This window comes from Lonchura striata, chromosome Z (genome assembly GCF_050655825.1).
Source record: "Lonchura striata isolate lonStrDom1 chromosome Z, ASM5065582v1, whole genome shotgun sequence".
Classification (NCBI taxonomy): Eukaryota; Metazoa; Chordata; class Aves; order Passeriformes; family Estrildidae; genus Lonchura; species Lonchura striata.
The window spans coordinates 45,565,775-45,589,675 of NC_140740.1; the positions used below are offsets into that span (position 1 = coordinate 45,565,775).

The following is a 23,901-nucleotide window of genomic DNA, read 5'->3' on the forward strand; positions in this document are numbered from 1 at the left end:
AGACAAGCAGTATTCCCCAACTCCAAGATCAACCCACAGCCTTTCCCATATCAGCTCAAGCAGACTGCATGAAGTTGAAAATAATAATACTGAAACTCATACTTTTTCTCTACAAACATAGAGGGAGACAGACAACAGATACTGGATAATCAAATCCTTTAAATTAGGGCGGTTTGAAAGCTTAGATCAGACTATTAATTGTAAAGTTTCTAATGTACAGGAAAAGAAAAAAAGACACAGATTAAATGTGTGCATTCCATTTTTAGTCAAATGCACCAGGTCTCACTTACAACCTTGGGCCTAGCCTGGCAAGGTGTGATGAGTTCAACCTGTTCCTAGGCCCCTTCCCCTCCACTCACAGGCTGTCAAAAGGGTTGTGCACATAGCATTAAAGAAACATCGTAGTGGGAACTACCTGTTTAAATTCTGGAACCACACCAGCACCTCTGCACTCCTTAGTAAGCAGGCAACAAACTTTTGACGAATGTCCACCACACATCCTTCCAGTAACAGCCACAGCATATTTGCCACAAGCTGTAGATAGAAGTTTTCAAATCCAATCATGGCCCATTTTCTTCCTCTGAGTCCAGTACAACCACCTAAATTACTACAGCATGCATGACCTTCCTTCATATAACCAGTGAAAGATGCAAAACCAAAACAAGTTAATTAGAAAACCACAATGAAGTACACAATGACCATACAGATGAAAGACAGGAATGAAACAAGAGCAGGGCAGACAACTGGAAAGAGAGAACAAGTACCATCTCCAGGATTCTTATGAAAGGAAGGAAGCCTGCTCTGTAACTTGCAGGAATGACGCTTCATGAGGAAAGGGTTTTGGGCAACAAACACTGGGCTATGGTGGCACCCAATAACACTAAAATTGAACAATAGTATAAGAAAAAAAGGTATGAAAGAAGAGAGCACTAGAAAAATCAGATTAAATGTAGCAGGCTTTACTCATCTCTAGATTCTGTGATCTGTTGCTTATATCAGTGTGCATCACATTCACGTGCTGTGTTCGTATTTAAAACATATCACAGCAAGCTGTCACACTCCCAGACACATGAATATATTGTGCCACATATCTTACACTGTAAATGACTGAGAATGGTAAGTGATCTCAGAAGAAATGTGGCAGTAGGCAGTATGTGTTTATGTATCACAAAGCAGGAGACAGTCCATAAAGGGCAGGCAACACACAAAAGGCAGTTACTCACAGGAGGTGGCAAAAGGAAGTTAAAGAAAAGGCATACAAGAATCTCATCAGATTATGCTGGATTTATATCACTTACTATAAACAGTGAGTTGCTAGGTTTTTCTTTAATAAACTTATTTCTTTGCTTTCTGGCAGTAAAGAACACATGATTTTTAACAGAACTATGGAGGACTTCACTGATGCTGTACAAAAACATTACAAGGATCATATAATGCTCCTCAAAAGTATTTTCACCCTCTGTTCACATACTTGGGTCAGTGAAAAGATCAGTGAAAGAACGAAGGCACAACTACAAAGGGCTCAACTGCTCCACTGAGTAACATGCTGGTATCCAGCTCCATTGTTCTTGCTTCCAGGATCAAACAGACAACTGACAGCTGAGAGCAAAGATGATGAATCAGTGGAACTATTCCTTCCATTTAGTGTCTGCAACATTTTCTTGCATTCAATTCACATTCAGCTACTTTGTGCCATAGGACATGCAACATCTTTGTTCAAGATTTGCTTTAAATTCAACTGTTCAAAGCCTATATAATTCTAGACGCATCTAAATAAATCATTTAAATTTACAGGACCCTCTTTAGAAAAACTCATAATGCAAATATATTAACAAAAAGCCCTCCTAGGACATCCACCTTAGTGTTAAAAATTAATTATTCATTCACCAGTTCCATTTATTACTGTGTGTTCCCAGGTCCACTGCTGATACTAGTATTTCTGTCTAATCTAAAGAAGGAATTGATCAAGAAGTTCGCTGATGACATTGACTCATTCCACTGAGTAAGCAGGACTGATGCTCTCCAGGTGCAATTTTTGAAGCACTGCACAAGTCAACAGCACTTCAAGTTTTATTTGTTTAATGAAAAACTGACATACACAAGAAAGAGCCATGATAATACTCACATCAACACTACACTAGGGACAGAACTCAGCTCTTTTTGACTGAAGGCAGAGTTAAGAAAGCAAATTAAAACCAGCACATTCTGTTTCTTAAATATTTAAAAAATGAGCTTTTACCAAGAAAAATCTGAAATGCATTAAGAACATTGCAGCTCAGATAGTTAAGACAGAGACAAACTAAACAACAGACACTGGGAACTTCACTGATCAGTCCTACACTCCTTGGGAACACTTATCTTTTAATAAACACCAATGTGGTATTAGTCTGCCAACTGGCTAGCAAAGACTAAAAAAGTTTAGTGACAATTCTTGAAAACTACAAGTTTTAAATTCCAGGCAAAGAATGTCATCTGGAACAGGGAAGACCACCATGGAGGGGTGGGGGAGAGGAAAGAAAGAAACAGAATTTTTGTCCAAGGATCAGGATTCACAACCCTGATACATTTTACTCAAGCAGTTTGTACACATTAGGGAAAAAAAAAAAAAAAGAAAAGAAAAAAAAAAACCTGCTATGGGCCCAAAACCTAATTGAAATAGCTACACAATGGATAAATTTTACAATATGCAACCTACAAAATACAAAACTAGATTTCACAGCATGAATTTATAGCTACAAATGACTTTTTAAGCATAGAAAGTAAGTGTGATTGGTGATACAATAATCCTGGGCATGCTTTACCTATCAACACAAAGTAATTTCCAGACAAGCTTAGGGATATCTCATTTACAGTATCACTGCCTGACCAATTAAGAAAACTGCAGCACAAAATTGCCCCTAAAGTAACACACAAAAAAAGAGAAAATATTTAGACTTTAAAGCAAGGTAACAATTTGGTTAAATATAAAGTAGTGTAACCCAGGAGAGACAGCAACACAAGAGGCCAAACACATAAGATTTGTAATGCAAACCACAGGCAAGTATTCCTTCAAAGATCATAAGGACTGGAAGAAAAACAGCAAATATACACTATAAAATAGCTTTACTGAAACCATTTCAGTGGTTTCCAGTTTTGCAACCAAATTAACACTCTGTTCTGACGCCCATTTTCACCTTCCGTTATAAAATTTCAATTGCAGTTCATCAATTTAAGTGTCATATCAAAGACAGTAGAAAAGACTGGTATCCCAAACTGCTACCACCCTGCAAAGGGTTTAGGTATCCAGGATCTTGGGAAGAGGGAAGCATTTTCTCAGTAAGGGATAATAGGCTGTCTGAAGACTGTTTTAGTAGCTGCCCGTTACAAGTCATTCTTGGCATGCCAGTGATTTTAGCCAGAACACTATATAATAGCAAAGACCATCTTGTATCTCATTTGGAAAGGGAAATCACTCCCTCTCATGGGTGCAGAAGGGTATTATGATACCTTTCTACCCAAACTGCTTTTGAAGATTTGTTTGCAAAGACAACAGTAAGTCAGCTTTCTCCAAGTTTATCTTATTCAAAGAAAGAAAGAATGCAAAATAGTTAGATACCAATTTTTGCCACTAAAAACAAAATTTAAATTTTCATAAACCATTCTACATCACTTAGTCAATGCTTCTGTTCACTCAAAAAAGGTACATTCCATATGTGAACATGTACAGGCATTTGTGATCGGGGAGAAGTATTTATGATGTACCTGCCACACTAGGAGCACCAAAGTCACAGAACTATGGCTATATACCAGTCAGGAGTGAAGTGAATATTGCAAACATGTACATATTCACTCTCTCTGCTAAGGAGTTATCACCCTCTCTATTTAACCAAAGGCCAAGAAAGAAAGATCTCTCAAAACCTGCATATCACTCAAAGTATTTCACTCAAGAATACTTCATAATCAGTCTCAGTGTGGTGTCTCTCAAGCCTCTTAATGTTCAACAGTCAACTGGCTATGTCCCAGCGGGCCCTATACTGCTCCTCTCAGAAGGGGCTAATGTGTTCTGACACTGGCAGAGAGTGCCAGCGTAAGAATCTTTCTGTGTCTCCACCATGTCACTGATCATTTCATTACATAAGCTGATGATGGCTTCAGGAGCAGCCTGCAGGAATAAAAGTTCAGAGAGAGTCCTCTTCATCTCTTTGAAAGGACTTCACTTATAGGGATAAAATTTGCTCTTACTGTGCCACTTTCACCACCACACCAGGAGGACCTCACTGAAAACATGAAGGTGCCACACTGGTTGTCTTAGAAAATAATGACTGATCACACTCAAGGATACTCCACTTACCCACAAAGCACTTTGGCATACATGCGCATGACTCATTCTTCTCAGAAATTCCTCTACAAAAGCAATTTTAAAAGAATCTGCTGACACAATAAATTAAAAAGCTCAAATTTGCAACATTCAAGTATTTTAAACTCTGGCTTCTGTCTGCCACTCTCATATCACCTTAAAAGGATACATTCAAAGAAGGGCAAGATAATGGTTAAATTTACAGGTAACAGCACAGATCAAAAATTATGATTATTTAGCCTATAAAGGAGGATTAGAAAGCTGAGTCCTTTCTTTAGACCTTGTCCCAAAATCCAACTCTGTACAATTCCAAACAGCTCAAGTAATGTCAGACACTGGAATCCCCATCAGGAGATCTTTATAGCCCAGAATCTTCTTTTTTTTCCCCAGAGAAAATTATATTAATGTAGCTAGCATCAGAATTTACTCATACCAATACAAAGTCTGACACTTCAGCAATTTAACAAATGCACTGGCACACACATACTCAATGTTTTAAAGTGCACTAGGATTGAGAGTTGGAGGAAGAGAAGTAAAAAATACAAAGTACAGGAGAGCTCTCTCCTTCAATAGTCACAGAAGCTGGGGAAAGACTACTACCCTGAACTGCTTAAGCAAGACCTGGCTGAAATTAAATCCCCAGGAGTCAATCATATTTCACAACACAAACAGAATTTTATTACTTTAAAAGAGTTTTCATGCAGCTACTTACTGACCAATCTATTTCTCTTCACCATCCTGCAACAAATGTGTATGAATTAGCCTCAACTACTATTCATAAATTGTAGCAAAATGAGGAACAGTGAGGTACAGCCCAAGTGAGACCTTTATTATTCCAAGTATTTACTGCAGGACAGTGTTCCTGTAAAACTTTGAACATTCTGCTGCTCCTTTTTCTTCTCCAAAGTAGCAAAGAATGTTCTACTGCTTGTAAAAACTCTCCATCATTGCACAACTAAGGATGAAAATTATGGAGAGTCTTAAAAAAGTGACGAGGTGAGCGGAATTAAAGTTCAACTTCCCTATTACTCTGCAAAGGACTTTTAATTACATCCAATAAAAATATGATTAGGTTTAAAAATAAAAGAGAACTAAGTATAAAATAATAGTGTTCCACTAATTTTACTTTTCAAAATTAATGTTGCTGCACCTTCTATTTTTCTTCAAAGAAATGTCAGGCAGAAATACCAAACTGTCCTCAGGGAAAAATCACAGCATCTGAGATTTAAGAAGAATCCCATGCTCGAATGAATTGCTGTACTACTATTCACTAGGGACCAGTGTATTATGAGGAACAATGTAATAATGGGCTTTTTTAATATTAGAATATACCTCTATATATCAACAGTGGCAACAGTGTCCGAATAGCTCCAACATCTGACAATTTGTAACCAGGCTTCCCACCAATCTACTCTTTATGACAGTCTTAACTATACATTTTCTAACAGAGGGCACGATAAAAACACAAGTATGAAGAACTTCAGAAATTACTAAAATACTGTGTGGTAGGAAATCCTGTATTAGTACAAATTATTAGCAGGTAAAATGGTCCACTGGATAGGGATAATCAGAGAGAAAATATTCCTAGCTGCACCAGAGAGTTATTGCATGACCTTGAGCAAGACACTTAATTTCTCTAATTTTCCTACATAAAATGTAAAAGAACAGTAGTGCTTGCCAATTATTACACAGACATAACGGATCTATGTCAAAAAGCATTTAATTACTAAGAGTAATTAATAACAATAACTTCTAGCCCAAAGGACCTGGGATCATCTCACAAGAGCTTCCCCACCAATATGGCAAAGCCTGCCAAAGCCCCATTTGCTCCTCCTCATTTTTACAGCCACTCTGTAAGAATCCAGAGATTCTGAGGTGTTAGGGACAATGAACAGGACAAAATTCTCCTCACTTTATTTCAACTTTTTTTTTTACCTCCTTTACCTTTAAGAATGTAACTAGCACTGGAATGAAATGTAGAAAAAGACTTCTGCTAAAACTGAGAAACTTGCTCTATTTTTACCTCTCTTTTCAAGGAATAGGTAGAATCTGAAGAAATTAAGGGAAGCAAGAAGAAGCTTGGCTAGGTAAGTAAAAATTACACAGGCAAATCATTACCAACCTGTTTCAGCCACAAGATCAGTACATGGCCTTCCATATAAAAACCTACCTCTGCCAAATAATAAGCACTACAAAGTTTCATACCAACAAAGTCTGTCATTTCCAAAAGCAGAATGTGTTTATTTATAGCACTTGATAAACACAACAAATAAAATCCTAGCCCTATCATTGGGTTATTACAAATGAAGTAGTGCTGGTCATGAAATTTTGGCCTCTGCTCTAAATATATATTTAGGGGCTCAGAATGCAAGGAAAAACCAACCAGGCTGCTTCATACTTTTTCCAACAAGAGAAATTACCTTCTACAAATATCCAGGTTTTTAAAGCAATTCTACATTGCTTGATGTTAATTAGAGAAACGACTCTCTTTAAACTTAATGCATTTTCAGGTGATGCTTCTTCTTACCTGGCAAGTTCTTTAATTAAGTTTGCAATGCGTCTCTTGTCCTCAGGACACAAATCCTTTAAAGAAGCACTCTTCATTCCTCCTTCATTAGTGCCCTGAAAATTTAAAGTTACATTTTAGAATGTACTGTTTAAAAGAAAACAAATATTTCATAAACTATTAAAAGCATTTCAAGATCTAATAATTAGAAGCTGAAAGTAGATCAATTCCAACTGGAAATAAAATTCATATATTTTAAAATGTAAGTACATTTCAATGAAACAAATTACCAAATTGTGAAGAATTATTTTAAGGTATTTGTAATTCAAATGCAAGCTTCTAGCTTCAATACTAAAATATGCTGGATAAAGTTTTAAGATATGCACTATTCCTTGATTCATACTAGATAAAGAGGAGTAGGTTCTCATGACTTGGAAATATGGTGCAGCAATATCCAAATCCAACTTCAAACTTTCATATTAGGATCATAATGTAGGGAATAAGGAAAAAAACATGTGCCTTAGCATTTATGACCAAAGCATATAAAACAGCAAAATATTGTTAGCAGAGAGCACATCCCTTATTTCATTTTTCTAACACAGAGGAAAGCACAAACACCTACACATGTGGCTACTGTTTGATTTTAATGGCTTATTTGCTTATTTTGTAAATATATAGTTATGAATATATATAACGAATATTTTTTTCGTGTATATATATATATACTATACTACTAAATATATGCTGCTTTCGTAAATAATACTTGTCAAAAGAAGGCTGTAGCAGGGCTGAGCACTACAGATCTTTCGCGCATTCCCGAGAACGCAGAGAGAACCGCTGCACTTTCCACGTGTTCCCACCAGAGGGCACTCTGCTGCCCGACATTCCCGACTTCGGCTGTTTCCACGCACAAACTGCTCCAAACTGGTTTTAGTCACCAAAAATTCCTCTGATCGGGTGTTCCGTTATGCAGCGCTAGTGGTGAACACGAAACACGAACCCGAAAATAAACTCAGCAGTAAGAGCCACGCTGCTCTGTTCAGGATTTTGGAAAGTTTCAGTATGTCCACTCCATCTGAAGGAGTATCAGTATAAACTTTTACAAAACCTCCCAAGTGCATATATAGTGCTTTACATCAGATAAAAGAATACCTCGAGATGCCCTGCAGTTTGGCGAAGTCAACACAATATTGCACAAAAGAATACAAAGCCAACACAGGGCTTCTCTCACTATCAGCAATTACAGCTGATCTACACACACCAGAGACAAAGTGACCCCTTTCCTTCTTAGCTAATTAACAGCATCTTAAAAACAATTAAAGAATAATGTCCACTACAAAGAGAGGCAATGTTTTCACACAGACTCGTTATACCTGCATGACCCTTCATTTTAACTTCAGTGTACTCTTCTCAGGGGTGAGGGGGAAAGCAATTTCACAAGGCAAATTTCAGCACTTTTCAAGGGGCATCCAATTTCACAGTTTTCTTCCCAAATATATGTCACTTACAAATTAAGAAAGAATGTCTAACTTGACTGAATTCAACTAAACGTATGATTGAAGGAATTTCACTGTGCATGCTAAAAATGTGTGACTTTTTTTTTTTTAGCAGATGATGGAACTTCAAGAAAAATGAAAAGTTACAGTTCTCAAAAAAGAGAATGAAGATGATTATATTAGTGAAGGGGATTTTAACAGAATATCTCAAAAACTACTACTCAAACCGATGTACATACTGTCAGACAAACTTTTGTGGGATGAAGAGGAAAATCAGTTTTTTCTATCACCCACAAGTATGCAAAGATGATACACAAGGAACTCGCAGAGGCAGACTTGTAACATAACACATATCAAAATGAAGCTGTGGATAATGCACAGCAACAGCTCGACCATCTGAAGACCACAAAGGAGGTAGAGGCCAAGACTGTCTCCTTTTTCCAGACTTCTCTCCTTTCTACACAGTTCAGGATAGAAGATAGTTTTGGAGTAACTCAGTACAGGGAGGATATTCTCCACACCTTGGAAGGTGATAACTGCATGACAAAATTATACAGAATCACAGAAAGGACCACAGCAGTTCAGCTACTCCAGCCTAGAGCATTTTATTCCGAATTACGTCCAGGCCAGGCTGGATGAAACTCTGAGCAGCCTGCACGAATGGAAGGTGTCCCTTCCCATGGCAGGGGGGTTGGATGGATGATCTTTAGGGTCCCATTCAACACAAACCATTCTATGACTCTATGCCATACTAAAGCCATCAGCTCTCACCTAGACATGCACACAATGCTATGCAGAAAGCCAGTTGTGTTGTTGATGAAAATTCCATGCAAAAGAAGTTCTTCTTCAATAACGGGTAAAAACATGTGTGCTGTTTGTTTCAAGTATTCAGAGCTTATCTCCAGAGCACAAAGTTTCCATAAGAATTTGGCAAGGCAAGCGAAAAACAAGGTTTAAAAAGACAAAAATGAAACATAGCTTTGAACACATCTTGTTGGCAAAAATACAAAAGCACAAGTCACCAATTAAGATTTCATGTATCAGGCATTATCTTTAAAAACAGAGTACACCAAACCTATTTATATAATGGCTTTCACAAAAAAGGAGTAAAAACTCTCTAGACAACAAGCAATGCAATCAATGCACCATTCAACAAAACAGATTTTAATGTGGCATATGAAGGCATCTGTGAGGCAGCAGGCTTGTAGATACTTTTGAAGAGATGCTTCTACATAAAGACTCGGCATAATGGGGGCTATTTGTGGAATTTATCTGCATGCCACTGAACAGCATCATTTGCAAAGTAGAGGCACATACCAGCCTCTAAAAGCAAGTACCAAAAAAAAAAAAAAAAAAAAAAAAAAAAAAAAAAACAGAGAAAGGGAAATACACAAGTCCAGGAAAACCCCTAAAAATTAATTCTGCTGTAATAAGTAGACGTGTCATGCTGAAGGATTTGAAGGGCAATGACAAAAATTGAGCAACCTGTCTTCACATCAGTTTTGAACCTGCATGTCTGGCACACACCAGTTACTCAGCACACAAAAGGCAGAGAAGGACATCTCATCTTAGATGAAGAACAAGATTTAACTGCATGATAATAAAACAGCAATAGAAAAGCAGTCAAAGGTTTTAGATCCTGCCTGCAAGTGGGAAGATGCTAAACGTCCAAGCCACCAAAGTGATTTACAGGCTGGCCCAAGATGACTGCTAGGCAAGAGACTCAACAGTACTCAAATGGCTTACACAGTCATTGTACTACACAAACCACGTTAGAAAAACTGCATCTCTCAACAGATTTCTAAACATCACAGCATCTGTCACATACAGAATAACCTTCCAAAGGAAACCCTGCTGCTCTGGAATTTCTAATGCAAGGAACTGTAGAAACATATTACCTAGTCTTACAGGAGGAGACCACAAAATTCAAAGCAGCTGACATCAACTGACAAAGCTACTTCTACTGCTCAAATGCATTTTGAACTTTAAATATCACAAACAAAAAGTGACTTTACCCTTCTAACACGAACAGGCACAGCAAAAAGGTCCCTGAAATGAGTTTTTACTCCCGTAATTTCTAAATGAGATAACTAGAGCAATGAAAATGAATAAACAGAACAAAACTTCTTGCATGTTTACATAGTAAAGTATGCATTAGGCACTATCCAGGGCTACATGCACTGCCTCTGTACAAACAAACATACAGAAATATAAATAATCTATTTTACACAGTCCCACTTACACACTACTTACATCAATTAGCACATTCAGCCTTTGTTTTCTTCAGGTGATAATTTCTGCTACAAAGCCACCATGTAAAGTGGGCAAAAAGTGTGAGAGACTGTAAAAATAACTACTCTAAAACCGTTTAAGCGTTTTCAATCTAAGAATTTTCATCTGGTTTTTCAAATATGTGCACTCTTAAGAACAAGAAAAGTTTGCTTTTACTGACCTGCTGCCCTGTGCTTTTATCAGGATCCATGGAAACAGAAGCAACAGCTACAGGCACCTTAAGTTCTGTTTGACTTGTTTGATATTTTGGCAAACGCTGTGTTCTTAAATTTCCTTTTGTAGGCACTCCTGTAAGTGAAAGACAAGCAGAACATGCAGATTATAAAGTGAAAAGTGGCCCTATTCTTGCCTCCCACAAAGGCAACTTTGCCTTAGCAGATCTTTTTTTGAAAAGAATGAGTACCTCAGGAATAGCTCTGCAGTTCCCCCCAGCCTCTCACTCCATACAAAATTTCATTAAGATGAATGCATCAGCAGAAAAAGAGGTGCATGGCACTGAAGCACACCCAGCCACAATGAACATTTTGTAAATTTTGAAATGCACATTATGTCTTCAGACTGAAGTTCAGTACAAATAAACTGTATTTGAGTAAGATGTGAAGGCATAAAATTGAGCTTTTGCTTTGATACCCAAAGACAGTAAAGAACCAACCAGCAGTAAAGCTCTTAAAAGCACCACTCATATAATAAAATACCACTGTTTCTGTTACACAGCCAACCTACTGATGCTCAGGCTGTTTGTTCCTTTCAGGACCAGGCAAATGAGTAAGGCACTGCAGTGCACACTCCACAGATCATTTGTCAAACACTTCCTGCCATAATTAGGATTAGATCACCACTACAAATGGTAAGAACATGAAAGAACTGAAAATCTTGATGCTGCAATTACAAAGTGCCAACACTGACACTAACACTAAAACCTCCCAGGGACAGATTAAAGCCCATACCTACTTGGTACTGCCTCAAGGTTTAAATTTTGACTATTCAGAAGTGCAAAAAATTTTGAACAAAAAAATATTAACCTCATACTAGCAGATAAGTTACAATTATTTGGGTAATTAATTTCAGAAGTGTACTAGAATTCAAGTGAAAGAACTAAATTATAAACTCTAGTATCTCCATGCTTGTACACAAGTGAAAACAATGGTCCTGAAATTTTCTTCCACAGAAGTGGCAGAAAACTTCCCACAGTGAATCAATTTCCATCATTTAGGATCACTGCTTTCTTTCCAGAGCCCAACAGTCCAACATCACCTGGCTTAAAAATCCCTACATGTGTTTTGTAGTGCAACAGAGATGTTTGGCCAGCAGTTTTGAAGGGTACCACAAACCTAAAGAGTATAATTCCTTAAAACTTATGACTGCTGGATGATGCACACACAATTTCAGTCTACAGTGAACCATTCCCAGATACGTTTCCAGGACCTCGTGTCACTAAGAGCTGTATTTGAAAACAATTAAGAGAATTCTGGAGGGGAACTAAGAACATTCATCTTTTCCCTGGCGATGTACACAAGTATGCACTCAGTAAATCAAAGTCAAAAGAACTAACAAAAAAATAAGTGTTTTATCTGTACACAATGAATCTTCATTTCAATTGATATCTTCAAAATTTACAAAAGACCTAACACCTCTAATGCTTCAACATTCCTTGGAGACCACATTAAAAATTCAGTTTGCCTTATAAATTGGATAAAGATACACTGTACCTGCAACGGAAACAACTCCCCTGGAACTACTCATCTGATACAGTATGCTTATCTAAGCAGCAGAGCTTAAATCCTCTGCTATAATCATGTATGTCCCATTACAACTTATGATGACTCTCTACCTTACACACATTTATGCACACAAACCACACACCTCAAAAGACATTGCAAATTTTATCATCCACAGGAAAAAAAACTTTGTTTATGTAAATTAGAAGGTCATACCTGAAACAGGTACAAATGAATCTTCTTCATCAGAAGCTGCATGTGGCTTTGTTAAAGAAAATAAAAAGAATGCAAGCTTAGCTCTTTAAACAGGACTGTAAAAAGAAGGATTTGGCATAGCTGTTGATAAGAAAACAGTCAACATTTTGGGAGCAAGAAAAGCAAGGAAAGCTTGGTTAAAAAAACACCTCAAAGATTGCTAAAACAAAGGGCCTTACTCCTTCTTCACTGTGCATTAACTTTCAGCCTGTAAAGATTATCTCAGAGGTCACCTTTGCAAAAGATCCCAGAGACCAGCTCCAGTTACAAGAACAATTAGTAAGATAATGAACTAATAATATTTATGTAAATTTAAACAGTTTATATGGAACATCTTGATGTGTAGGGAAAGCAAATTCTGAAACAGTGTTTATTGATATTGCAATGAAATCCATTCTGGGCAATACATTCTATGACACATTAATGAGGATAAATGCAAAAGGTTTTAAACTGGTCATTCTCATCTGATCATCACATGATGAGTAATACATAAAAGCTTGAGGACTGGTTTTCTTTAAGAAGTTACAAGAACTTTCAAATATCTCAGAGGTTTAACTATTGAATTACTTGACCACAGAAAACACTTTAAAATCAGAAACAACAGGGCACCGTATTATTTGTGCTATTAGCAGTCACTGAACTTGAACTTCAGCAGTTGCTGAACTTGAATCCCTGCCACCTAAAAGCCACTAAAAATAGGACTCAATATAATTAAGGAAAGGGTGTAAATCATACTGTCTTCCTTAAAGGAGCAGTTTCATTTAGCTGAACATAAAGATTGTCATTCCCACATAAATAACTAACATACTTGTGACTTAATCCCAGCCAGCCAACTCTCTATCCACCTCCCTGTCCCAAGTGGGAGGAAAAACAGAGAGAAAGAGTAAACCTCATGGGTAGAGATAAGAAAAGCTTAATAACTGAAACAAAATAAAACACAACAGGATAATAATACTAACTGCAACATAGAGGGCAGAGGGAGAGAATTAAAACCCAAAAGAAACAAGTGATGCACAGTACAGCTGCTCACTTCACAATTGCCACTTTCTTTCCCCAGCAGGAATTGGCAGCTCCCAGCCAACACTCCCCCGTTTATGTACTGGACATGATGTTCTGGCATGGAATCTCCCTTTGGCCAGTTTGGGTCAGCTCTCCTGGACATGATCCCTCCCAGCTTCTTCTGCATCTGCTTATTAGCAGAGCATGTGTCACACAAGTCTATGTTTTTGAGTAAGCACTGCAGAGCAAAATCCAAAACATCAGTGTGTTATCAGCATTGTTCTCATGCTAAATACAAAACACAGCAAACGAAGTACAAGGAAAAGAATTAACTCTATTCCAGCTGAAACAAGGGAATACTAAAGTGGAAAACAAAAGCCCAGGGCAAAAAATTCTCCTCCACTATCTTTTGTTTATACTCTTTTACTTCCCTCAACTTTCTACAGTTGGCCAATTAACTCAACTATCTAACTTCTGTGCTGTTAACAGACAAATGCATTTAAGGTTTTGCAGCTGCATTCATAAACTAAAATAGAATTGTGAAAATATTTCAATGACCCTATACAAACTTTTGCCTTAATTAAAATTTTATTCTGATAGCACCATCTCAAAAACTTAGTAAATTATCACAGAGAAAATTAGGAAAAGTCTGGGAGTTTCCTCCCATGGACAGCAACTTCAATCAACACCACTGTCCATCACACTGGAAGGGCCTGATCACAGGCTCACTTATGACCTTGTTGATGCACTTTATCACTTGTAAACAATTCCTACTCATCAGCCTCACACCAGTTTAAAAACACATTCAGTGAGTACTGCTGTCAAAGCCGGCTCTCTCTACAAACACTAAGAGAGCATTTCTGTTCTCATGTGTGAGCTGCAGCCTGCCACCTCCAGCTGCCAGAACACACTGCATAGCACGAAGGGGTGAGGAAGCTGAACAAACTCAACGAGGAAGGCACTGTCCATACCCTCTTTTCAAAAAGCACCAAGATGGATCAAAAGTCCAAGTCTGGATCACAGCCCAGCCCAAACAGCTGTGTCAGCACAGCCACAACAGCAAGCTGCAGGGTACTGAGAAGTGTATATTCAGTTCACACTGCTTCAGGAAACAACAAACTTCAGCACAGGCAGTTCCTGCTCAACTGACATACGGTTAATCTCGTGTCAATACATGGCTATAGGAAATAAAATGATCTGCCTAAACAACATCCCGCTTTTAGAGTGCGTCTCTGATATTGCCAGCTGTTGTGGATAAATTCCTAGCAGAAGGATGCAAAGACTAGTTAAAGTTGTCACTATTACTCCCCCCAGCTACCAGGACAACTCTCCTGGTGAAGCTTTGCAGCCCAATGTATTAGAACAACTCAAAGCTAGAGCAGGCTACTTCAATCAGCTGGACTGAAAACCACAGTGACTCAGAGGCTGATTCACAAACAATGCCCTTGCCTCAGAGAAACACTGGGACAGCACCAACTTCAACCTTTTAACATTAACACACTGTCACATGCCTCCCAAGACTGCCAGTAAGGCAAGTGTAGTATTAAAAGCCTTGTACCACCATGATGCTGTTGAGGCAGGACAGGAATGAAATTACTCTGCTCAGAAGGCAAGAGAATAGAACTCTGATTTATTTCAAACTACATCACTCTTTTATACAGAGCTTCATGCAGACCAACTCTATTGGTCCTGAAGTGAAAACAACCACACCATTGGTGCACAGTGCATGATGCAGTGGTAGAACTTAACTATCAACAATGTGAACAACAAGAAAGGTAAAGAACTTATTTACATTCTTCTCAGCAGTTTCTCAGGCTTCTGCCTGGTAAGAAATTTTCCGTTTTCTCTTTGACTGAATCTGAGACCTACACCACCACAGCTAAATTTCAGTGCAACAGCAGAGAGGCATTGCAGAAACTCAGCACCTGGGTCTAGCTCACCTATACAACCTGCCTTCCTGTGCTGAGTCAATTCAACAAGGATGGAGAGAACTTCAGTTTTCCAAAGGTACTAAACTAATCCACCAAATTTCCCACCCCACTCCTCTTTTTCTGAAAGCATACACTATCATTACTTTTAAATTGTGCAATGTGCTTTTCCAAGAACTTAAACTTTTACAAGACCAGACGCAACACTGCCTATTCACCAAAACATGTAGAATGGAAATCGTCGTCAGAAAGAACTTCATTCCTTGGAATATCATAATACATGAGGCCACTGCTGGGCTCAATAAACCCCATTTAGTCATACGAAACAACCTGTTCACTGATAAACATAGATTGTCAATGTAAATGTATGAACACTTTCACAACCAAGCAGAATAGTGACAGTGGCAATAAATCCAACATATGCCACACATCTTCATCCTATTCACAGCACAGAAAAAGTTGTAGACAACCTTTTTTCCTTTATACAGATAGAAAATCATAACGCCATGCTCCCTAAACGGGCCATGGGATGCTTGCCCTGTTTCACTTGCACATTGTCCCAGGGAGTGTGCAGTCAAACATAAATACAAGAGCACAGACACATCCGCTTCTTTCCAATTTCTTCCACTTGATGCTGAAATCCCACTCTCAGTCTGACTAACAGCAATGCTTCAAACCCCTCACAACTGGAATTAAATTGTCAGCTTCAAAATTTCCACCAGGCCAGACTGTCAGTTCTACTCTAATGACTTCAAGTCACTGAGGCCCCAACCCACCCACACAAGCCCAGCCACCAGTGGCAGCTCTTGGCTCTCTGAGCCGCACAAGCACATCTCTCCATAACCAGGCTTGTACAGGCTGAGCTCCCAACACCACAGCCACCACCCACATCACCTACGTGTCCAGCCCCACGTAGGCTCCCACAATAGGAGCCTCCAGGTCCCCTGCAGATGAAACCACCCCAACCTCACTCTCATCCCTCACAGACAGAGCCCTCCAAGTCCCACACAGGCTCACCCAAAATGATGTGCTTGTAGTCAAGCTTAGGTGCTAGTCAAAAAAGACAGATTTCTTCCCTGCTCAGCTTCTAGCCTCAGTTTCAAAGAGTCACATAATCAATAAGGTTGGAAAAGACCTCTAAGATCATTGAGTCCAACCTATCACTGGACACTGAGTGCCAGGTCCAGTATTTTCTTAAACACTTCCAGGGATGGTGACTCCACCACCTCCCTGCGCAGTCCATTCCAATGCCCAGTCACTCTCTGTGTGAGCAAATGCTTTCTAATGTCCAATCTAAATCTCTCCTGAGCAGCTTAAGACAACAGCTCTTGTCCTGTCACTTGTCACCTGGGAGAAGAGCCCAGCCGCCACCCGGCCACAACCAAACTCCTGTCAGGCAGTAGTAAGAGTTCGATAGGATCACTCCTGAGCCTTCTTTTCTCCGGGCTGTTCAACCTCATTCTCTCTATTGATTCCCTGACAAGTCCCCATAAGCTGAACGCAATTTCTCCATTTCCTGTATATTTACTTGCCCCGAGATTTCACAACTGGGTCACACTGAAGAGGACTTATGACCCTCCCCTCTCTCCCAGGTCACTTTTGCTTTGAAATCCTGAGCACCCCCTAAAAACAGGCATATACCCAATCCCTCTCCCCAGGCCAAACCCCCTCCACAGTCGCCAGCGGAGCCCTCACATAGCTTCTGCCATGGCCACAGAACCCCACCCGACTCACAGCGCCGCATCAGTTCCACGCCAAACCCCCCCGCGAGGGGGGCTGCCCCGCACGCCCCTGGCGGCCCCTCCCGCCGCTGTCCCCTCACACCGCCCCCCAGACAAGGATACAGCCCCGGCCTCGGCGAACACCTCCACCCACACCGGCGGCCGCCGCCGCCATCTTGAAACAGCCGCCACTCCCCGCACACCCCCGCCGTCCCCCCGGCTCTCGCCGCCCATTGGCTAGCTGCGCCAGAGGCGCGCGGAGGGTTGCGAGGCATGCCGGGAATCGTGGTCCTCTGAGCAGCGGAGGCCGCCATGGGCCGACCAGAGCACCGCCCAGAAGAACTATTATTCCCAGCGCGCCCTGTGGCTACGGGCAGTAGGAAGGCCAGAAAAGCATTGTCTCTGTCGAGCTGGGTAGAGGCAGAAGGGTCTCGCGGAGGATGGAGGAAAAACTCCCCACCGGCATCAAGCCCTACCTGGACAAGCTCACCTTGGGCGTCACAAGGATATTGGGTAAGTGGCGTTGAGCTACAGCGCGCGGGGCGGGGGCAGGCCGGGGGCGGGGGGAGCCACCCATTTGTCACAGCCCCTTCTGTGAATCGCGCAGCTGAGCAGCCTGTGCACACGCAGAGACATATCCTTGTTTCTGGAAACAGCGGCAGGAATCCTGAATCTCTCGACTCTAAGAGTTTCATAAACACCAGAGAAGGAGAAGGTGATGTTTTATGAAAAATCATGGAATCGTTGAATGTTAAAAGGTGGGAAGAGACCACAAAGATCATCCATTCCCAGCCTTGACGCCTTGGGCAGGTGGCTCAAGGCCTTATCCAGCCTGGCCTTGAACACTGCCAGGGATGGACATCCCTAGCTTCTCTGGGCAAACCTACCAGTGTCTCACCACCTTCAAAATAAATATTTTCTTCCTAATACCCCAACCAAATTTTCCTTCTTTCCAATTTGTATCCATTACTCCTTGTCATCTCACAATTCATAATGAAGAGTCCCTCTACAGCTTCCATGTAGGCCTCCAGATATTGAAATGTTCCTGTGAGGTCTCCACACAATCTTCCTGTGTAAATAGCGCCTAAATTTGATTCTCTGTGGTAATGTGGGGTCAGCAGGAGCATGCCCCATGGAGGGGAGTTCAGCATGGTGCAGTGTTCTGATAGAAGGCCAATTTGTGAATCTGCTCAAGATCATATCCCCATAAATAGTTGCCATTCAGCTCATTCCCACATTGATACTTGTTCTACAAAATGTCCTGCTTGTCATTTGCAGGTTTTGCTCAGATCTTGAGCCTTCTTGCATCCCCTCAGCTCCCTCTGAATTCAGCAGGACTGCAAGGCATCCAAAGGACGTATTCTCAGACAAACTTTACTCATATCAGTGGAATCACAAGGATTTCTTCAAGTGTTTGTATGTGCAAAGGATTTTAGCATTAGACCTTTGATACCTCAGCAGCACAGAGCGCAGGACTCTCTTATTTGTAAGGCTGAAAAGCTGTACCTCTATCCTAAACCATGTGAAACAAGATTACAAGTTGCAGTCTCGAAATTTCTTCCTAGGAATTTTAGAGCCAGAAGTGAGCTTTGCTATTATCTCATCCCAGGGCAGCATTGCAGGACAGTAAATTTCACGTGGTAACCTCAATTTATCTATAGTGGCACATGGGTTTGGGTAGCTGCTCAGACAGATGAGATTAAAAGATCAGGGTTAAATTCTTTCTCTGAGTTTCAGTGTGGACAGGATTTCACCCTCAATCTCTGATCAGTGTTGTCATACTGACTTACTAGTGGACTTCTTGAGGTGGGGTATGGGTGGATTTTTTTTTTCTGTTTGTTTTCTTGGTTTTGAGGTCAGGATAATGCTATCTCTACACTGTGAGTGAAACTGATGATCATCGTCATAGCAAAAGCTTCTTTCAAGTAGGTCTTTTTAAAAAATAGGACTAGCCCTGCCCACATTTTCACCACCGTCAGGTGTGTGAGAGCTTTGAGATGTGAGCTGTGTCCAAATGTCATGTTGCCATATAAGCTGTTTTGGGTAGGTGTGTTGTCTGCACCAGCACAACATGGCAATGCAGATACGGCTCTGAAGGTCCTGCAACATCCCTTTCAGGTGGAAGGTGTTTCCTGGTTTGTGTTTTCTTCTTTATCTCTCTGTGTCTCTGACAACTTGAATTGTGCAATACAGCAATGTCCATCACAATGATGTTTTACTTCACTTCTTTTCTCTGTCTCTCCACACATTCTGGGAATTTGGCACATTTTTTCCAGTAGTAGTCCAAGGCATTTCAACTGTGCCACCAAATTAATTAGAATTGTTTAGCTAATTGGGAAGTATTACCAGTCTGTTCAGTGCTTGTTTCTTTCAAATAACAAAGGCTATCTCATTCAGAATGACGCCTTGCTCTGTATTTATTACTACTAGAAACTATCTCACTTTAAATCTTTTGGAAAGTCTCATGAAGTCAATTGCTATTTTCTGCCTAACGTAAAGTACAATCAGTCATTGTTTTGTTGGTTTTTTTTTTTTAACTTTAGTCTCTGTGGAAATCCCTACAAGAAGGGATATTTCTCACAGGCATTATGGAGGCTATACCTTGAGGGGAAAAAAAGGGAGAGATCTTTCCCATTGCCAGTATTCACTTTGCTGAAGTTCTGTGAGTAATAGAAAATTCCGGAAAGATTTATTATTCATAATTAAATCAACATGGAAGGTGTTAGCTCTGCTGGACTGCCCAAGACAGAACCATGCTTCACTGTTAGCACTTTCTATTAGATAAGAATGTAACTATTAAAGCATTTTAAAATTACACTGAGAGTTTAGCCAACTTACAGGCAGTATTAGCAGTACTGTAAAGACTGAAAATCCTGTGATTTCCTGTTTCAGCTTTGTGTCACATCACGACATTGATTATTTCTGATTAATGCTGCAAAGCGTTTTTGGGAGCTTCCAGATGAAATGTCCTAAAAATAGGGCAGAGTTTACTATAATCTTGATTCAGATTAATTTATAGGGTGTAGTCTGAAGAAGTTAAGCTTTATCATGTATCTATGTGCCACTAAAGTGGCTTCTTCATTTCTTCCATCTGTAAGGAAAAGCAACTCATTGCAAAGTTAACCCAAATGTTCAGTGGCACTCCTGTCCATACCTATACACATCTGTTAAACATGGATTTCAGTTTACCCACAGTATATTTTTAATTTTATATTTGGGCTTTTAAGGTGGAATTTCTCTTTCTTTTGATCTTGGGTTTGGTTCAAACCTCTTTAGAAGTTGAATTCTCTCATTCCTAGACATCTTCTTGACTGATACAAAATTTAATCTTCTGTTATCCCAGCCAAGATGTTGTGCCTGATGAATTAAACATCCCTTCTGTTTCCTTTGATCACAGAAATAACAATTACCCTGTTATTATAATCTCCTCAACTTGTCATAAGGTTTGCATAGCTTAGATGGAAAAGACCAGTTAGGTAATTGATTCCACCCTGTCGTTCAGACAGCTTATATTTGAGCAAGAGACAGATCACCCTACCTTGGACCCACCTATCAGAAGTCAAACTTGGTGAAACATCAGTCTTCTGTATATTGGGGTTCCTCCTTGACCAGACAAATTTACCTATGTGACCAAGTATGATTTTTTTTTAAATGTCTTTAACTTGGACTTGGTTTATCTGATGCCATGTTTTTATCTTTTCAATTATCTGACAAGGTAACAATCAGTATTTCCAACTGATGTTTACTGCTGAAACTGAGTGCCAGTCTTCCACCCACAGAACAGACAAGGACAGTGCTATTGATAGAATTAAAAGCCTGGCACTGAAGATAAAAAAACAAACCAAAGCTCTCTAGTGCCTGCTTTTCCTGTCTGGTGCACTGTGTATGTTTTACCAGAAGGCAATTGTAATGTGTGTGACTGCTTTAGGGGCCAATACTTTCACAGCAGAGCCAGGCTGGAAAGCCTTGAATAGTTATCACTTCTATTCCAAGGCCCTGTCTGCTGGGCTTGCAGTTCCCACAACAATTTAGTAGTCTCTCTGGACTTCATCCAAAGAGAATGATCTCAGTGGGAATTACTTCAGTTGGCTTTGGGTGACATAAAACATTATAAAATAGTAATTGTAAATGAGTCTATTCTGCTATCACACATCTGAAAGCACCATGTGACTTAGTATCTTACGTTCTTTCCCATAAAATATTCAGAATATTTTTATAGATTGATACGAGTTCAGTGCTTGTAGCAAATTTTCCTGTGTCCAGCTGAGGTTTCAGAGAACTGATGTTTGGTCATACAGATCCCTTCAGCAGGATCAGGTTTCTGTGTCTGTCCAAACCCACTGAATCCAGAGCTGAAGCATGCCTGCCCTTGTGGACCAGGGTTGTTAGCAGTTCACAGGAACACTGCACTGCATCTTGTCCCTAGGTGAGGATATCCTACCCAACAAAAACCACAAGGCATGCTTACAAATAAAGATGCACTCCCCTGTAAGAGTTTGCCTCAAAACCCATCACTGATTTTTTTTTTTCATTTTCCATAAAACCTCTGCAAAAGATGACGCCTTGAAGACAAATTGTGCTTGCATCATAGAGTCATAGAATGGTTTGAGTTGGAAGGGACCTTAAAGATCATCTTGTTCTAGCCCCTCCCACCCTAGACAGGAATGCCACCCATTAAATTAGTGTATGTGTAGATATATCACAATATGTGCATATATGCACATTGTTACATGTATTAAAAAAATCAAATAATAACATTTAGTGTAGCACTAGACATTCTTACGCCAAGAGATGCAGAGTACAGTTACAGACAAAAGAAAGTGACTGCTCAGTCACCAGCACAACATGTGCAATCATTAATGCCTTCTCCCTGGCTGTCACTCATCAATTTGCAAAATTTACTGTCTCACAGGGTTGGTGTCACCCATGAGAGATGCAAACATGCTCCTCTTTTCCTTTCAGAGACTTCCCCAGGAGTTGCTGAAGTGACTTTTGTGGAAAAGGAGCCAGCTGAACGCCACACAATCATCTCTTGGGAACAAGTGAGTATTTTCCTGATAAAACTGCAGTGAGGTCAGTTTGAATGTGCAGCAGCCTGTGGAGAATGTCAAATGCAATGGCAACCTTGTGTTTATGAACAGCTTGTTACCAAGTTTGATGTACAATGTAGTCTGAACAGGTGTTGTTGGGTTTTTCTTAATCAGGTATCACTCTTTCAGGCTGTCACATGCACCTTATCTGTTATAGAAACATCATCAGTGTGGGTACATTCAGCATGACAGCTCTAAAAAGAAACCACATAACTGTAGTAGGCAGCTACAGTGGTGACTCAGTGGGAGCAAACAGTTTTCTGACTCAGATCTGAAAACTTTTTCCAACTCCCTTTCAAACAAAACAAAGCAGTGCTTTATTATCCATAGCCATTAAAGGTAAAGACCTCAAGCTGGTAAATAACACTACCCAGTTTGTTCCAGTTACCTTTTTCTCATCTTAGCCTCAGCCATTTGCTTCAATTTCTCATATCCTTTTCTTTCACCTCCTCTTTGGCTACCCAGCCTAATCTTTTGACTAGGGCATGTCCCATTGCCTGTTTTAGAAGGCTATGAAGGACACATGCTACCTTCACTCTGCTTTATTTGACCTTACTGCATCAGTCTGTGTGATCAGAGGGCTCCTGAAAACTGTTGTGTGACTCTTGGCATTTTCACTCCCTTTTTGGAATATACATAGCTTCATAATCCCATGGCCATGGTTGAGTAACTGTGTTGTAGGTGTTGCTTGTGTAGGGATGGGACAGTAGAGTTGGACAGTAGAGTTTCTGGCCTTTGGAAAGTGACACGGCAGAGAATGGAGTTGAGGGAATCATCCCCCCTCTGCTTTAACCCTGGCTGTGGCCTAAAGCAGCTGCTCCAAGAGACTGCTCTTGTTACCACTGCATGAAATACCTTCCCCTTTGGCATCTTGCCATTTACTGCTTTTCCTAAACAATGAGGAGAAGTCTTGCACTAGTTTTGGTAATGCTCTATTCCAATTAGTGATATTTATCAAGAACATATATCATATATATATTTTTATATATATATATTCCAGTTTGGAATGTATGTGGTATAAACCTCTGTGTTAATTACCGAAGCTTGTCCTGAAGTCAGCAGTTGTGGTCAGGGAGAAAAGTCCTGTTGTTCAGGTTTGTGTAAACCAATCCTTGGTTTCCTGTAGCTGTTGTTCAAGTATTGCGTTAACTGAGCTGGAAAGTTTGAAGCACCATGACTGTAAGCCAGCTCAGGTCTGGGAACAGAGTGATATTTGCCCATTCTTCTGTTGAGTGGAGAGGACTGTTTCTCCTCAACATGGTGCTCATTCCTGTCATTTTCAGGTGCTGCTTCTCTTCTAAACTAAAGTGGGTTTATTTCAAAACTGAGCTATCCTTATAAAGCCAAACAAATGCTGTAGCTGAAGCACTTCATTCAAGAGAAGCCAAAACAAAATTTTAGTTCCCACCCCGCAGCCAGCAATCAACTAACTCAACTGTGGAAGTAAATGAGTGCAGCTGAGTTGGACTTGTAATAGTGATAGACTTGGCTGTCTATTTCTTTGGTTTTAGTTCCCATTGCATTGACAAATCAAAGGTCCCATCTCAAACAGAAAGGTAG

The 23,901-nt window shown here is 40.0% G+C and overlaps 2 protein-coding genes across 4 annotated transcripts in view; one reads left to right on the forward strand and one right to left on the reverse strand.

Moving 5' to 3' along the window:
* KIAA1328 (KIAA1328 ortholog) overlaps positions 1 to 17,596 on the reverse strand; it is a 170,678-nt gene extending 153,082 nt beyond the window's left edge. The window contains exons 1-4 of the mRNA XM_021538939.4: positions 17,375 to 17,596; positions 12,565 to 12,600; positions 10,791 to 10,918; positions 6,864 to 6,958 (exon numbers count right to left, since the gene is read on the reverse strand). Of these exons, the coding sequence (XP_021394614.2) occupies positions 6,864 to 6,958; positions 10,791 to 10,918; positions 12,565 to 12,600; positions 17,375 to 17,426 (311 nt within the window). The 5' untranslated portion in view covers positions 17,427 to 17,596. The remainder of the gene's footprint in view (positions 1 to 6,863; positions 6,959 to 10,790; positions 10,919 to 12,564; positions 12,601 to 17,374) is intronic.
* Positions 17,597 to 17,623: 27 nt separating this feature from the next.
* TPGS2 (tubulin polyglutamylase complex subunit 2) overlaps positions 17,624 to 23,901 on the forward strand; it is a 50,157-nt gene continuing 43,879 nt past the window's right edge. For all 3 annotated transcript variants that reach the window (XM_085567785.1, XM_085567784.1, XM_021538944.4), the window contains exons 1-2: positions 17,624 to 17,764; positions 22,214 to 22,293. In XM_085567785.1, coding sequence (XP_085423911.1) covers positions 17,692 to 17,764; positions 22,214 to 22,293 — 153 coding nt within the window. In that variant the 5' untranslated portion in view covers positions 17,624 to 17,691. The remainder of the gene's footprint in view (positions 17,765 to 22,213; positions 22,294 to 23,901) is intronic.